This window comes from Electrophorus electricus, chromosome 7 (genome assembly GCF_013358815.1).
Source record: "Electrophorus electricus isolate fEleEle1 chromosome 7, fEleEle1.pri, whole genome shotgun sequence".
Classification (NCBI taxonomy): domain Eukaryota; kingdom Metazoa; phylum Chordata; class Actinopteri; order Gymnotiformes; family Gymnotidae; genus Electrophorus; species Electrophorus electricus.
In genome coordinates, this window is record NC_049541.1 from 26,194,204 (window position 1) to 26,209,153 (window position 14,950).

The window sequence follows — 14,950 nt, forward strand, 5'->3', positions numbered from 1 at the left end:
ACTGTTAACACACTGGGCCATACAACACAGCGTAAATCTTTCTAAAGCAGGGGGTGCATTTTTCTGTCTTGGAGACAGACTCGTTCATTAACTTCTACCCCTTACGCCCAGGTCACTCATGGGGCAGAAGGGTAAAACATACACAAAGCTGTCCAAAAGCAAAGCTGCACTTACTAGCATGACATCCAGAGATAAAACAGCTTTGCTTCTGCACACAGCAAACCCTCCCTGCATATCTACCAAGAAGGCTGGAACACCACGGCACGGCCGGGTGGGAGTGGTGTGTCTGTGGAGGAGGCTAGCCCTACGCTGCAAGCTGCAAACCAGCCCCGCAAACACACAAAGGTCGCCCCAAGCGTTCAGCTCCTCGGCGAGCTTCCGGCTGCCCACACAAGCTACTTCCCGCTTTCCGGGCAAAGCGTGTGCATGGAAAAGGCATCTTTTTGAGCACATCCGAAAAATCTCTTTTGTGTTTTATTTTAAGGGAAGAAAATGGACCTGGTACTGAACCATATTCAGAAATTCCAAAACAATCCCAGCTCTTCGGAACACTCAATGTGCCAGACCATGGGCCAGTAAAAGAGACATGAGCGTGAACATATGGGAGGAAAGTTTCTTCTTTTCAAAACCTAATTAAATAAATACTGTAACTCGCTGGGGTGCCCCTGCACGGAAGGAACCAGGCGGGAAACCCCTCCAGTCTAATGGCGCTAACACCACGGGGCTTCCAGACAGTGGAGGTTTTAATCTCAGTCCTCCAGCATAGATGAGAACTGCTGGCGGGACCTGCCGCGCTTTTGTGCCCAGCCATTGGCTGGCCGAGGCATCCGTTTAGGCATTTCTATAGCAACCACCCGTGTGCACCCTTCCAGGCACAAAGACGGTCAAGCCTCCCGCACTTTTTCCTCCGCTCCATCTCCTAGCGTGATTATCATGTGCTGTGGCCACAAGGATGTTCTTCTAAAGTAGAGCTTTTGACGTGCGGTCTGTGCAGTGTGCAAAGACGTCAGAAATTCTTCACAGGACGTACGCAAAAATTGTCTCTGGTGTGGAGCCACATCAAGTGAAGGCGGTTCTCTCTCTCTGTCTCCTCCTCTCTCACTTTTTCCTCTTTCTCGCGGCTTAATGGAGTGGATCAGAGTGATCTGACTGAAGAAAGGCTGAGGAGCGCACGAGGAAATGTACTGAAGAAGAGAGAGAATGAGAGGGAGAGAGGTCAGGAGGACTGAAACACTACAGATTTGTTTTAAATTGCACCAACACCAAATTACTAAATTGCAACCAAATGCAACTTAAGAGATTTAAGCGAAGCAGAAAAATTCGCCCCCTCTGCGAAACAAAAAAAACCAAACAAACAAAAAAACCCCCCTCCTGCTACATCAGAGGGTAAAAATGGACACAAATCCTCCACAATTACCTCCTTCAGGCCTAAACAACAAAACCCAAAACCCGTAAAATATCTTCGCTCCGGACCCTGGTCCTCTCTGCAGTTCTGAATACCAGGCGACATGTAAGACATCTGTCATCATGTCCTTTATTAAAAGCTGCCACTCCCTTCATTGTAGTGGACTTATCGAGCCTTTAGCCCAGCTGGGGGTGATAAGCGCACAGGCCTTGTGCTTCCACGCCGTTATCTCTGCTGTGCAGAGGGCAGCTCCCCCGCAGGAATCGCCCCGGCTCCTGGAAACTCCGTCACGGTTCTGCCCGGAAGGTTCTACGTACGCAAGGATGACAAATGAATATTCTTTATGATATTATACCTCAGAATCCTGCCAAAGAAAGACTTTTGCTTGTAGGCCTACTGGTCTCTTTTGTGTCAAGTGGTAGTGCTCGATTTTTACTGGAGTGAGTTCTTGACACGAATGTCATCACACAGGACTTCCTGGATATTAAGGGGCAGCAGGAGAGCTGGGACATTTAAAATGTAAAGGCTTGAGTCCGAGCTTGGCGGCGTCTCGAGAGGAAGTCTCGGTTCCTCTGCCAGCCGAGCTCTCGAGCCAGATGTCTAACCACGTGAGCCACGACTGTTAAGAAGCCCGACCGTTTCGGGGTTCTCATTTATTTTTAATTTCTAATGCACGAATGAAAAAATGGGCAAAGAGAACTGGAAGGTTTTCATTTCTTTACGAAAAACTGTCACGCAGAGCCAGCCGAGCGGTCTGTGCTTCCATGAGTGACCTTTCCACCTATGCTGTTTGTGCCATTGTTGTTTCAGAGGTCAAAGGAAGCACCCTGTAAGAACTTCCCCTTACCAGGGCTGAGTGGGTGGGGGTTACCCGGGATACAGGGTGGAGGAGGAAGGGTGCGCGATGCCACATCAGACCAGCTGCTGAGAGACTGCAGTAACTGCGCAGAACCGCTCCTCGACACCGACTGGAGCTGAGGCCACAGCCCACCGGTCCTGGAGCCCTGATGAGGCTCCGGCTCAGTGGGGGGGCGGGGCAGAGCGTGTCTGCTGGGAAGCTCCGCCCACTACACGGCACCGTGAGAGCGCAGGGGCCTGGGCGTCATTTGCCTTCAGCTAGCTCAGTGGACCGAGTCCGAGTGCGGTCTCGTCGGGGGAGGAGTCACAGTTACCTCCTCAGGGTAAAGCACGCAAGCTGGCCCCAACCAGTCGCTCAGACAGAGAGGGAGCGTTTTCATCGCCGACAGGGGATGGCGTTTGTGCGGGCATGGGTGTCTTATGCACATGGCCCTGTTTCTGTAAACACCGCTAGGCTCTTTTTGAGGATGAGCTGAGACCACAATAATCACCCAGATAAAAGGAAGGAACCAAAAGGGGGCTTGTGAAGAAAAAAGGCGGAACAGGCGGGGAAGAAAGAACGAAAAAGAAAGAACATATGCAAGTCAGAGTCGGAGTTTATGTCCAGGATAATCATATAATGAATGCTTGTGATGAGCCTTGGGTAACTGTAACTCCCCTACAGCTGTACAGCACAATATATACAGAAGATAGAAGGACAGTGCATATCATATATCAGTTATTTATTATATCAGACATATTGATAAACAGTACTGACAGTACACTATACACATAGAGAGAGAGCGAGAGAGAGAGCGAGAGAAAGCAGGGAACGTTTAAGAGGTTAAGGAATGCGAGGGTCCATGGTGCAGATACCGTGGTGATATCTCTGCAGCACAGCACCCCAGGAACCCCAACACCTGTCCTGTGTACAGACGCGCGATTGGAGCTCTCGCCCCGCGCTCCTCTGAAGGAGATGTGCCAAGAGACCCCCCCACCGCCTGCTCCCTGCTTTATTCTTCTTTCCCTCTGTTAGGTAGCGCGGACTAAAGCGGCTGAACACCGCAGCCACCTGACCGTCCACCTGACCGTTACCCTCAATATGTCACGGCAAACCCTTCAGTGCAGCTTAATGTGATTTCTACCCAGCAGCGAGCTCTCTTGTACATCTAGAGAAGGGAGAAACCGAGCACCACCTGCGTACCACCCACCGCTCCCCTGATCCACGATTATGAGGTTTAAACACTGAACAGAGCTCCAGTAAACATCATGCGATATAAAATGACCGTCGTTTGCTACAAAGAACAGGCCTCTCCCTCTCTCTCTCAATCTGACATGACTCCAAGTCAGGGGGTCACCTGGAGGAAAAACACTGCTCTTGCAGACGGCCACGTGCGAATGAGGTCACGGCGGGTAGCCGACCAGCGCGCCTTCCTACCTGCAGGGATGGATTTAGGAGCCACTGCTGAGCAGAGCACAAGAGGCAACTCTCAGCAAACCTTTTATTTGTCCTCGGGTTAGGGGAAAAAAAACCCGACAGAACACAGTGCTGGGAAGAGAATAAGCTGAAAGCCCAAAGGATAACCTACCTCAGAGAGAGAGAGAGAGAGAGAGAGAGAGAGAGAGAGAGAGAGAGAGAGAGAGAGAGAGAGAGAGAGAGAGAGAGAGAGAGAGAGAGAGAGAGAGAGAGAGAGCGAGCTTGCAATAAGAGGGCATTTGTACCAATGGGGGCCACAGATAAATGAGAGGAAGAAAGAAAAGGGGAGTGAGAGAGAGAGAGAAAAAGAGAGAAAAAAAACTAGTAGAGCAAAAGAAAAATCCCCAGACTCATGAAAAGAGAGAGAGAGAGAGAGAGAGAGAGAGAGAGCAAAGTAAAAGAGAAAGAGAATCCCCGATGAGAGGGAGAGAGAACACGGCGAGAAGAGAGGAGCAGGTAACTTGACTGCAGGGAACTGACAGGTCAACAAAGAGAGATCAGACAAAGAGATCAGACAAAGAGAGATCAGACAAAGAGAGATCAGACAAAGAGAGATCAGACAAAGGACGGAAGAGCGGGATGCAGCGAGGAGAGGAGAGAGCTTTAGGATGGCCCGCGGGTCGTATCTCCATCTGGAAGATCCAGGGGAAAAAACACCAGACAAAGCACTCTTGTGCAAAAAGAGAAGGCAGAGTCATAAGACAGTGTAAAGAGTCAGTGAATGAGTGTGTAGCTCGTAGGTAACGCCAAGCCTTACCGCCGCCTGCCCCTGTACACGAGCGCAGACGTGAGCCATGAGGAGCCATGCTCAGTAGCAGCCTGGACCAATCGGTGAAGGGTCGCCCCTAAGCTACGGTTAGCCAGTGAGATGAGGCAGGGGCAGCATAGCACTGAATTCCATTTGTGTGTGTGTGTGTGTGTGTATGCTGATGTGTAAATCCTTAACCTTTCTCGTGAGCATGTGCAGACCAGGTCAGAGTGCAGCCATCCCCTGCTGTGGTGACCTCTCACCCTGTCCTGTGGCAGAACCGGGGAGATGGCCAAAGAACAGACTCCTGTTAACCTCACTGATACGTATACAGCGCGCGCGCACACACACACACACACACACACACACACACACACACACACTCCAGGGGAGAGTGCAAAGTCACAACGCAGCACTAGTCCCTGGAGAGCAGCTGAACTAATTAATATACCCAGGAGGACACCAACAACACAGAGCGTGCACACACACATACACAGACACAGACACACACACACACACAGACACCTGGTTGCCTTCAACAAAAAACACTGGAGAAAAACCATGGAGTGTGAGGAACTTTTAAACACAACTGCTCAGCGTTACCCTGTAACCACACCGCTGTAACCTGTAACCATTCTGTTGTACCCTGTAACTGAGATGCTTTCCCCCTGGTGCAACGATGAGCCCTCACGATGAACCACTCTGTTGTAATATGTCTGTAATTGTGTCTCTGTCAGTCTGACCACAGGGTCCACACTGAAAATATGAACAAAGTATGAGATCTCTTTCTGCAGTGTTAACTAAGATATGCTTCTATTTATCCAAGTTGCCAGAATGCAGAAGCTGTGAGTCGGCGTTAAAAAGAGCGGCTGCGCGAGAATGCTGACGCCGTCTACCACGGCGACTGCACCGATACCCCGAGGACGGCCTCGGGGAAGGAGCCTCAGGGACGTGCGGGCGACTGAGGTCACTTCCTGTGACTGGATCTTAAGTCAGTTCACCATGACGGCAGCTCAGACTACCAAGGAGAAGTGAGTTGCGCCCGCCGATCCAGAAACACGACAGGAACGCACGTTCTAGCCTCGCAGTCTGCTGCAGACGGCTAATAAAAACACCCAAGCCACATTCCAGTCTGCTCGCCAACTTCCATTATGATCTTAACATTAAGATCTGTCCACAAAAGCAGTCTCAGTTTGGACTGTGGAAGTGACGAGTCTAGAAGGAGAGTGTGAACATTAACAGCCCATACACCTCCCTCTCTTTCAGCTTCCTGGCTGGGCTGTTTGCACAGGTGCCCTCCGAGGTACTGGGTTCTCAAGCCCCACCCCCGTGTCCCGGAGGAGGCATTCCCATGCTGTGAGGGCAGGCAGGGCCAGGACACGACTCTGTCCGTCTGTTTTTATCTCCATTCACCGGAGGCAGCCTCTCCACGAGCACTCCACTCCTCCGCCCATCCGCCGCACAGTTTCTCTGCGGAGAAGGCGTATGGGCCGTGCCACGCATGCGTGGATGGGGGATCAGTCCAAAGTGTAAAAAAAAAATCATTTGCGTGGTTTTGTTTTTTGTTCGTTCTTACCTACTGAGTCAAACAGAGGGTTGGGGGATGGGTGTCCGATGAAAGCTGTTCCTTCACGTGCCTTTCAGAGGCCAAACGTAATTAAAAGAGGAGAAAAACACACAGTTGACAAAACAGCCCCATGTCACAGATGAGCACCCAAGCAACTGAACCATTAACTAAAACGGCTTTGGGTTCAGACATATTCCTCGTTAAGCTGTTGCTGCCAACTCCAAGGAAAAGGGGCAGAACAGTAGCACAGAGTAATTACCATTTATAATGAAGTAAAGGAATACTTGTACTATAAACTCATTAATGTACTGTCAATTAATAATTAACATTTATGATAAAGCCAACGTTGTCCCGACATTCCGTTGGTTTTCAGAGTGGATTTAGGTAAAATACTTAGAACAAAGACACTAAGACAAACCTGCAGGATGTGTTTAGCATGTCTTTACAACGAATGTTTACTGTTACACACAATGCTTATGGTTCTCTCAAATTCCATCTGGTTGCTCTTTACACTGTATCAACATGCTTTGTTTGTGATAAACATTACATTAACAGGACAAAAACAATTATTTTGTGTTAGTTTGGTAATGTCCCCCCTCCCAAAAAAATCACTGTCTTGTCCATTACTGATACCCTTATGTGATACCACATGAGCTGTCTGATCAAAGGTCAAATGGTCGGAAGTGGCCCATAATGGAAAGAGCACTGAAAAGACAATCTGAGCATGTACTGCTCTGAGTGTGTCCTCTTCTATATGCGTATTCCTCTGAGTGTGTCCTCTTCTATATGCGTATTCCTCTGAGTGTGTCCTCTGAGTGTGTATTCCTCTGAGTGTGTCCTCTGAGTGTGTATTCCTGATGTATGACTATTATTACTGAAGTTTCCAATCATTCAAACATACAATTGAGAAAAAAAAACTGTTTACACACACACACACACACACACACACACACACACTCACTCACATGGAGCCAACGGGTACAACCTTTATCATATAAACCATTAATTCCTTTATAGTCATGTGATGAAACACTTCTGAATTTCCAACAGGCATCAGACGGCAAATCCGTTGCCGGCACAGACTATATGTGAGTCACAGAGCCTCCTCCCATGTGAAAGCAGCATGCGAGCGTACACCCCAAACAAAATCCCCATGCTGTCGCAATCTGATTGGCAGGCACGACAGGGGGTGTGAAGTGGATCAAAGGGCAGGTCTGTGGGCTGTATGGCTCTTCAGCTTCTATACATCTCACCCACCTGCCTAAACCTCATCTCTGCATCACAAGTTGTGGTCTTGTAATGATGAAATTTTATGTTTGGTTGCACTGAAGTTCTAAGTAAAAAAAAAAAAAAAAAAAAAAAACTAACCAGAGTTGACACATGTGAAGAAATAAGCCGTAGTCATAGCAGTAGCGCGATCGCTCCAGAAGTGTAGAAGTGTCACCCACTACTGCTCCCTACAGAGAACAATACTTACAGTATAAAGTTCTGTAATATTTTGGTACTTATGTATATCATTGGTTAAATGTACTGAATAAATATTATAAAATAATCTAGACTTTTGAATCGAGCTAGTCAGGGCTGCTGTTGTAGCTTCACACCCTGAGGCCCAGACTCCATCACACACTCCACACACACCAGTGATAAGTGCACGGCCTGCTGACTGCATGTATTGTGTCACTGTACGGTCTGGTGCAAGGCTCTGTGTGCAATAAAGGTCTGTTTCAGGAGGTAGACCTATGAGACACGTGGCTCCAAAGCAGAGCACTGGACACAGGAGAGAGGTGAAGTCAACGCTGAGAGCTCTCCAGTAATAATAATTTGAGTCCTATTAACACAGCCCTGTTTGTGTGTGTGTGTGTGTGTGTGTGTCTACTGTCCCATGTCAAAGCCCCAGGCCTTGGGTATAATTCTGTATTGTCTTCTCAGTCTGTGTTGTGGACTAGCTGCATTCTTTTTTTTGCCCTCAGGAAAAGGGGTGAAAAAAGACACCCTACGCATGAAATGGGGGTGAGCAGAGGGTGTGTGTGTCATCTGGGGGGGAAGGGGCCAAAACAAACATACCCTTGTTGTTTCCCTGAAGTGCTGTCTTAGCACCTCAGAGCAACAACGAGAGTATGTTTGTTTTGCCGACTACTGTATTCTACAAATATAGTTTGGTGACACAATTAAGCAAAGTACTTCCTCAAACTATATTTTGTGTATATAAGTATTTAGACCCCTAAGCTAAGCTTAGAGTTCGCGGTGTGTGTGCGTGTGTATGTGTGCGCGCGCGTGAATTCAAGCCTTCATATTCTTTTATATACATCTCTGCACATAAACTGGTGCGAGTGCGTGCGCGTTTTTTGCGTTTGCTGCGTTGCGACTAGTAAGTTCACTCCGCTACATAGCTGTCAGTTCTTGAGCAGTTCCAAAGCCACTGTAAACACGGTACTTTAGTTAATGACCCTTCATATTCCTCGCACACACACACACACACGGTCTCGTCACCTGGAAAACTGGTATTGTCATTGGATGTCATTGAAATGACTGTAATTCTCAAATGCATCCCTTGCAAAACTCAAACGGCAAACACAACGCCAACAGTGTTCCCAGGGTGACTATCACACAGATTTCCGTGGGTACAAAATACTGAGTCAGTATCTTCCCATTCAAAACCAAGAGAAGTATAAAGATGTACGGCGATGTACGTGCGGAGCTAATGGCTGACCCGTATTGCCTAATTGTGCTACCCAAAGACGAAGAATTGTGTTTTTTCTTTTAGGAAAGTGGGAAGTTTCTCTTCAGAATACGCATGAATTTGTCGAAGTAAAAGAAGAAGCCCTCTTCGTGTTTTCTTGTCGAATGTTTGGCCCCCTCCCCCACGTTCCCTCTTCCATGAAGCTTAGTCCTGCTCCACACAATGGCAGCGCCACGCCGCTCCTCGCCACGCCGCTGCGCACAGGGCGCACAGGATGCACAGGATGGCGCAGGGCTGCGGAGCGCACTCACCAGCCTTTAAAAGTGCTCTCAAAGTGAAGAACAACACGTGAGAAGGACACGCAGCTGTGGAAAACACCTGGCCCTTCGTCAAATACAAATAACAGATCGGGAACGTCTATTTTTCACAGTGCCGCAGTCCGCAAGGATATTTCGCCACTTTACCCAACCTTACTGATCAAAGAACCGGATTACACGGTATTAAAATAAGAATTTCTTCATATTAATTCGGATAAATGGGTCAGTCAGTCCAGCCACTATACACACACCGATTTTCTTCACAAGCCCTAGAGTGTCTGTAGATACTGACACGCGTCACGGCGTGCGGGCACGTAAAACATCACTCACCCGTAAATTGATTTCTTTCATTCTCTCGTGATGCGTTTTCGGTAATGGGTCCGTAACACGGGACATGCCGAGTGTTTGGACCAAATCAACTTGATCCTAATTTTCGACCCAACAGGATTCTGACTCGAATCAACGGCGGAGTGGGATGATCTGAATAGCATCCAGTCGAGCAGCCTCCGATGTAGACGGTTTTACACACTGATGCTTATAAAGGACTCCATCAACTTTTGTTTCTCTGCCTCCGCGAGACTTTCTTCGCACAGGAAGCCCGTGCTGCCGCTAACTCCCGAGCGAGCTCTAGCTTCTCCCTAAGCCACACCTCCATTATTTCGACACGAACCCTTTTCATACTTTCGGCCAATCAGGGTGTCGCATTTCTTACACGTCCCCGCACACGGATGAACCCTTGGCCAGTTACAGAGCAGCCGGTTAATTCACTTCATTAGACGGACCTTGGCCAGAAGCGCCAGGTGGCTGGAAATGACGACTGCTTTTCTTTAGCCTGCAGGTACAACTGTCTAATTGTAGCTGCAGTCTTCATTTAAAAGGAACCCCAAATGTACCAGTGCCACATAAAATTTTTAAAAAAAAAAAATGTTTTCACAACTTAAATCCTGCACCTTTCATAGTAATATTCAGTATTTATGACAGCAGTTATTGCTGACGTTAGATTTCCAAAATTATACGATCGGACTGCACACGGAACGGGAAGTCCTGGACAATAGGAAAGAAATACATAGTGGAGCCTGTGAATTATATGATAAAGGCTGATGGTGGATGTGTGCTTGGTAGAGAAAGCACACAGCACAACCTCATCCGGATTTAGTGAGCCGGAGAGTGGAACGCCCTAGCTGAACACGCCCTGGCCAGAAGCTTCTTTACTGGGGATTCACAGTGTAAACATGTGGACCAAGTGTGCTGTGTTGAGCTGCTGAAAGCCAGGTGACCCATCCACTTGTCAGGTGTTTGCGTCTCATGTTACAGAGCCTCTAAGCTCTGAGTTATGCATTTTTAAACCTGCTTTCCCACTCAGTCCCTTGGTCACTCAACACCTGTATCTCTTTGTCCCAGTTTGTGATGCTGCGTCTCTGTTAAACAGACCATCAGAGACACTTAAACCTCTTAACTCTCACTTACGGCCAGTGACATGATGATTAAAATTGGAGCTTTGTTTGCTAGCTGGTTTTGTTTATTTTCTAGCTAGGTTTGAGTGTTTGCTAAGTTGGTTTGCCTTGTAGTTTTATGATATCTTGCCAGGTTTTTTTAAGTTCTCCATCTCTAGCTTCATGCAGTTTTTTTTTCTCAGTACGACTGTTAAACGGCTCACTTCTGATCGAGGTTGTGCATGTCCTTCATTAGCTAAAACAGCTCAGCTACCAATGGGATAGCGGTCGTGCTGTGTGATGCGGCTATGAAGTAGTGAAGATGTGTTGAGATTATAAAACGATGATAAATATATTGTGTGTGAGGGGATAATGAGGGTGTGTTGTGTTGGGTTAATGTGTTTTGAGTAATGTCAGAGTAGTGGAGGTGTGTTGTGTTGGGTTAGCGTGTTTTGAGTAATGTCAGAGTAGTGGAGGTGTGTTGTGTTGGGTTAACGTGTTTTGAGTAATGTCAGAGTAGTGGAGGTGTGTTGTGTTGGGTTAGCGTGTTTTGAGTAATGTCAGAGTAGTGGAGGTGTGTTGTGTTGGTTTAGTGTGTTTTGAGTAATGTCAGAGTAGTGGAGGTGTGTTGTGTTGGGTTAGTGTGTTTTGAGTAATGTCAGAGTAGTGGAGGTGTGTTGTGTTGGGTTAACGTGTTTTGAGTAATGTCAGAGTAGTGGAGGTGTGCTATATTTGGCGGATAGTGATAGATATGCACTTTGGGTGGAATTTTGCTGGCTAATTTCAAGTTCTTTGTCTAACAACCCACTTTACTTTACTGTGCTAAATATGTCTATAGGAAACCCCAACTGTACTCACATCAAGAGAGGGAAGATATTTTGTTCCTCTCTCTCCCCCTCTCTCTCTCTCTCTCTCTCTCTCTCTCTCTCTCTCTCTCTCTCTCTCTCTTTCTACCCCCTCCTCTCTGCTTGTCTGTCTCTCCCCCTCTCTCATGAGTCACTTTCCATTCATCCCCTTCTTCTGTGTCATCTTTCTCAGATACGCTCCACTCATCAGCAGAGGTCAGATGAGACGTTTGTGTGTCTGTGTGTGTGTGTCTGTGTTTGTGTGTCTGTGTGTCTGTCTGTGTCTGTGTGTGTGTGTGTGTGTGTGTGTGTGTGTGTGTGTGTGTGTGTGTGCATAAGAGAGAAGGAGAGACAGCTATTCACCACTGAAGGTAAGATGAGTCAGGTGGTATTTTTCTGTGTGTGTGTGACAGAGACAAAGCCAGAAATGTTTCTACAGCGTTTCTGTTCAGAGTTTAGCGCTTTGCACCTTTTCGTGGTGATCAGACAGAGTCAGTTAAATACAGCCTGTCAGTGGAATTACACTCAAAAGCTTACAAATGAGGTATGGAGAAATTCCACATTTTCTAAGATGTGTCTTAACGATAGTGAACTATGAACAGTTTCAGGTACAGAAAGTGTCAACAGGTCTTTGTCCTGCAGTTTTAAAACTTCCTTAATGGTGGAAACCACAACGCAACACAGATGGAACTGACTTAGGCACTTGTAAGAAATGGCTGCATGGGGCTACCGCTGACTGGCACTGTTTTAGGATGCCCTAAGAGTGCATAGTTGTTACGGGGGGATCTGTATGTGTGAGGGAGAGGGTGAGCTCTGTACTGTGCAGGGCAAGGGTTTGGTGACATGAGATAGCGTGCAGGTGCCAGAGCGTGCAGTCCCCGAGTGTTAACACAGACCTCCATTATTATGTCACATCCTGAAGTAAGAGGGGATGGACCAAATGGGGGAGAGAGAGAGAGAGAGAGAGAGAGAGAGAGAGAGAGAGAGAGAGAGAGAGAGAGAGAGAGAGAAAGAGAGATTCAGAACAAAGAAAGAGAGACATTTTTCCTGCAGGTGTCCTGGATGTAGAACAACTGGACAGAAAATCTTAGCATCCTTGACAATCTACTACCTGTCCTAGAGGCCTATAATTCTGAAAACCTGCTGTCTGTGGCCATGTTTGTTATGAAAAGCCCTTCACCGGTAAAACTGGAGCTGTGAATATCCACACCATTGGAAATTGATAAAAGTCACAAAGTCCAAACATAGCAGCTTAATCACAGTATGTGTCTTTGAGACAATAAACAGATATACCAACACCTGCAGGCACAGAACACACTTACAGGCCTACGATGAAGGCATTACTGATCCAATCAGAGAAGCACGGATCTTGGCCAAGCCCGTTCTATGCTAAAACTGGTTAGAAATACAGTGTGTTGATCAGTGTGCATATACTGTAAATGTTCAATTAACATGGTAACTGGTTTTAGACAATGAATCTGAGTTAATGAAAGGACTTCACCCCGGGTTTGCTCATAAGAAGTCATTGCTCATAATAACTATGACTCTGTAGCTTGAAGTCTGCTCAATTAATCTGTTATACACACACACACACACACACACACACACACACACACACACATACACAGGCATTGTTCAAAATAGACCTTATGTATTTTGTACTTCTAGGTATCAGAATTGATCCCTGTATTTCTACAGTATTCTAGTTCTTTATTATATTGGACTCTAACCTATTGTACTGGCTAGGATGTATTCTATGAGTAAATGACAAAACACTTTTGTAAGTCGCTCCGGATAAGAGCGTCTGCTAAATGCTGCAAATTTAAATGTAAATATAAATGTAAATGTACAGACACACACACACACACACACACACACACACACACACACACACCAAAAAACATTCTGATTTGTAGTTTCTGCTAAATTAAGATGTGCCAGAGCCAACACTGCCATTTGTGTGTAAGAACATGAATACTCAAGAGTACACATCGTTTAACCTGATGATAGTTACACCACTTATATTGAGCCGTATAATACTGGGCAAGCAAACACAAACACACACGCGCGCGCGCACACACACACACACACACACACACACACACACAGCAAACAGTGTTCTGATTTATTACTATACAGTGGAAAAATTAAGGCTAGCTCAGTACTTTGGTTCAGTACTTTGGTTCAGATGATATTGTACGTGGTCTGTCCACATCCTGCAGTAGCCATTACGACGTTTAATATCCGCTGCTCAGCACTGCTGTTTGTGTGGTGTTCCACGCCACATCCAGATAACTCCAGGGTAGAGGATTCAAAGCACGGCCGAACGGAGTGAAAGAGAGATAGAGAGAGAGAGAGAGAGGGAGGGAGGGAGGGAGGGAGGGAGAGAGGGAGGGAGCTACAAGGAAAGGGGGAGGGGAGGCTAATGCGCCCCGCTGATGCAATCCTGCCACCCGGGGAAGAAACTGGCCGGCCGGGAGCAAGCGGGAGAGTTGGGGGCGGGGGAGGGGTGGAGGAGGTGGGCGGGGAGGACAGTGGAAGGCGGGACCATTCCCCCCGCCCCCTCCAGCTAGCACCTTCACACAGCAGCGTGGCAGTAGCCGGGCTGCAGCATGGGACTACAACACAGCTGTACATCTCAGCACTCACCGAGCCGTTTAAAATCAGCCGCACGTAGACGCCCCCCACACACGCGTTCATCTCCCACACAGACACATGCTCTCCAGATGTGTAGGCACTGGCTATGAAGGGTTTCACGTTGCCATTTCATAAGGAATGCATGCAAACACAGGGATTCTGGCTGCAGTCATTATCTACTGATGGGAAAAGTAAACCATGCACACTACAGAATGAATCCATACACGCTTAGCCTACTAGCAGAGAGTTCTGCGGCTCCAGTACAGTGGTACAACCCCTCCTGTATAACCGAGCAGATCCAGTACAGTGGTACAACCCCTCCTGTATAACCGAGCAGATCCAGTACAGTGGTACAACCCCTCCTGTATATCCGAGCAGATCCAGTACAGTGGTACAACCCCTCCTGTATAACCGAGCAGATCCAGTACAATGGTACAACCCCTCCTGTATAACCGAGCAGATCCAGTACAGTGGTACAACCCCTCCTGTATAACCGAGCAGATCCAGTACAGTGGTACAACCCCTCCTGTATAACCGAGCAGATCCTGTACAGTGGTACAACCCCTCCTGTATAACCGAGCAGATCCTGTACAGTGGTACAACCCCTCCTGTATAACCGAGCAGATCCAGTACAGTGGTACAACCCCTCCTGTATAACCGAGCAGATCCTGTACAGTGGTACAACCCCTCCTGTATAACCGAGCAGATCCAGTACAGTGGTACAACCCCTCCCGTATAACCGAGCAGATCCTGTACAGTGGTACAACCCCTCCCGTATAACCGAGCAGATCCAGTACAGTGGTACAACCCTTCCTGTATAACCGAGCAGATCCTGTACAGTGGTACAACCCTTCCTGTATAACCGAGCAGATCCTGTACAGTGGTACAACCCTTCCTGTATAACCGAGCAGATCCTGTACAGTGGTACAACCCTTCCTGTATAACCGAGCAGATCCTGTACAGTGGTACAACCCCTCCTGTATAACCGAGCAGATCCAGTACAG

At 47.5% G+C, this 14,950-nt stretch overlaps 1 protein-coding gene across 3 annotated transcripts in view; it reads right to left on the reverse strand.

Annotated features, from left to right (window-relative positions):
• Positions 1–14,950, reverse strand: part of arhgef2 (rho/rac guanine nucleotide exchange factor (GEF) 2) — a 43,147-nt gene that overhangs the window by 16,634 nt on the left and 11,563 nt on the right. The window contains exon 1 of one of the 3 annotated variants that reach the window (XM_035528758.1): positions 9,362–9,646. The exons of the other annotated variants lie outside the window; for them this stretch is intronic. Coding sequence (XP_035384651.1) covers positions 9,362–9,427 — 66 coding nt within the window. The 5' untranslated portion in view covers positions 9,428–9,646. Of the gene's footprint in view, positions 1–9,361; positions 9,647–14,950 lie in introns of those variants that run through there. 3 annotated transcript variants of the gene reach the window in all.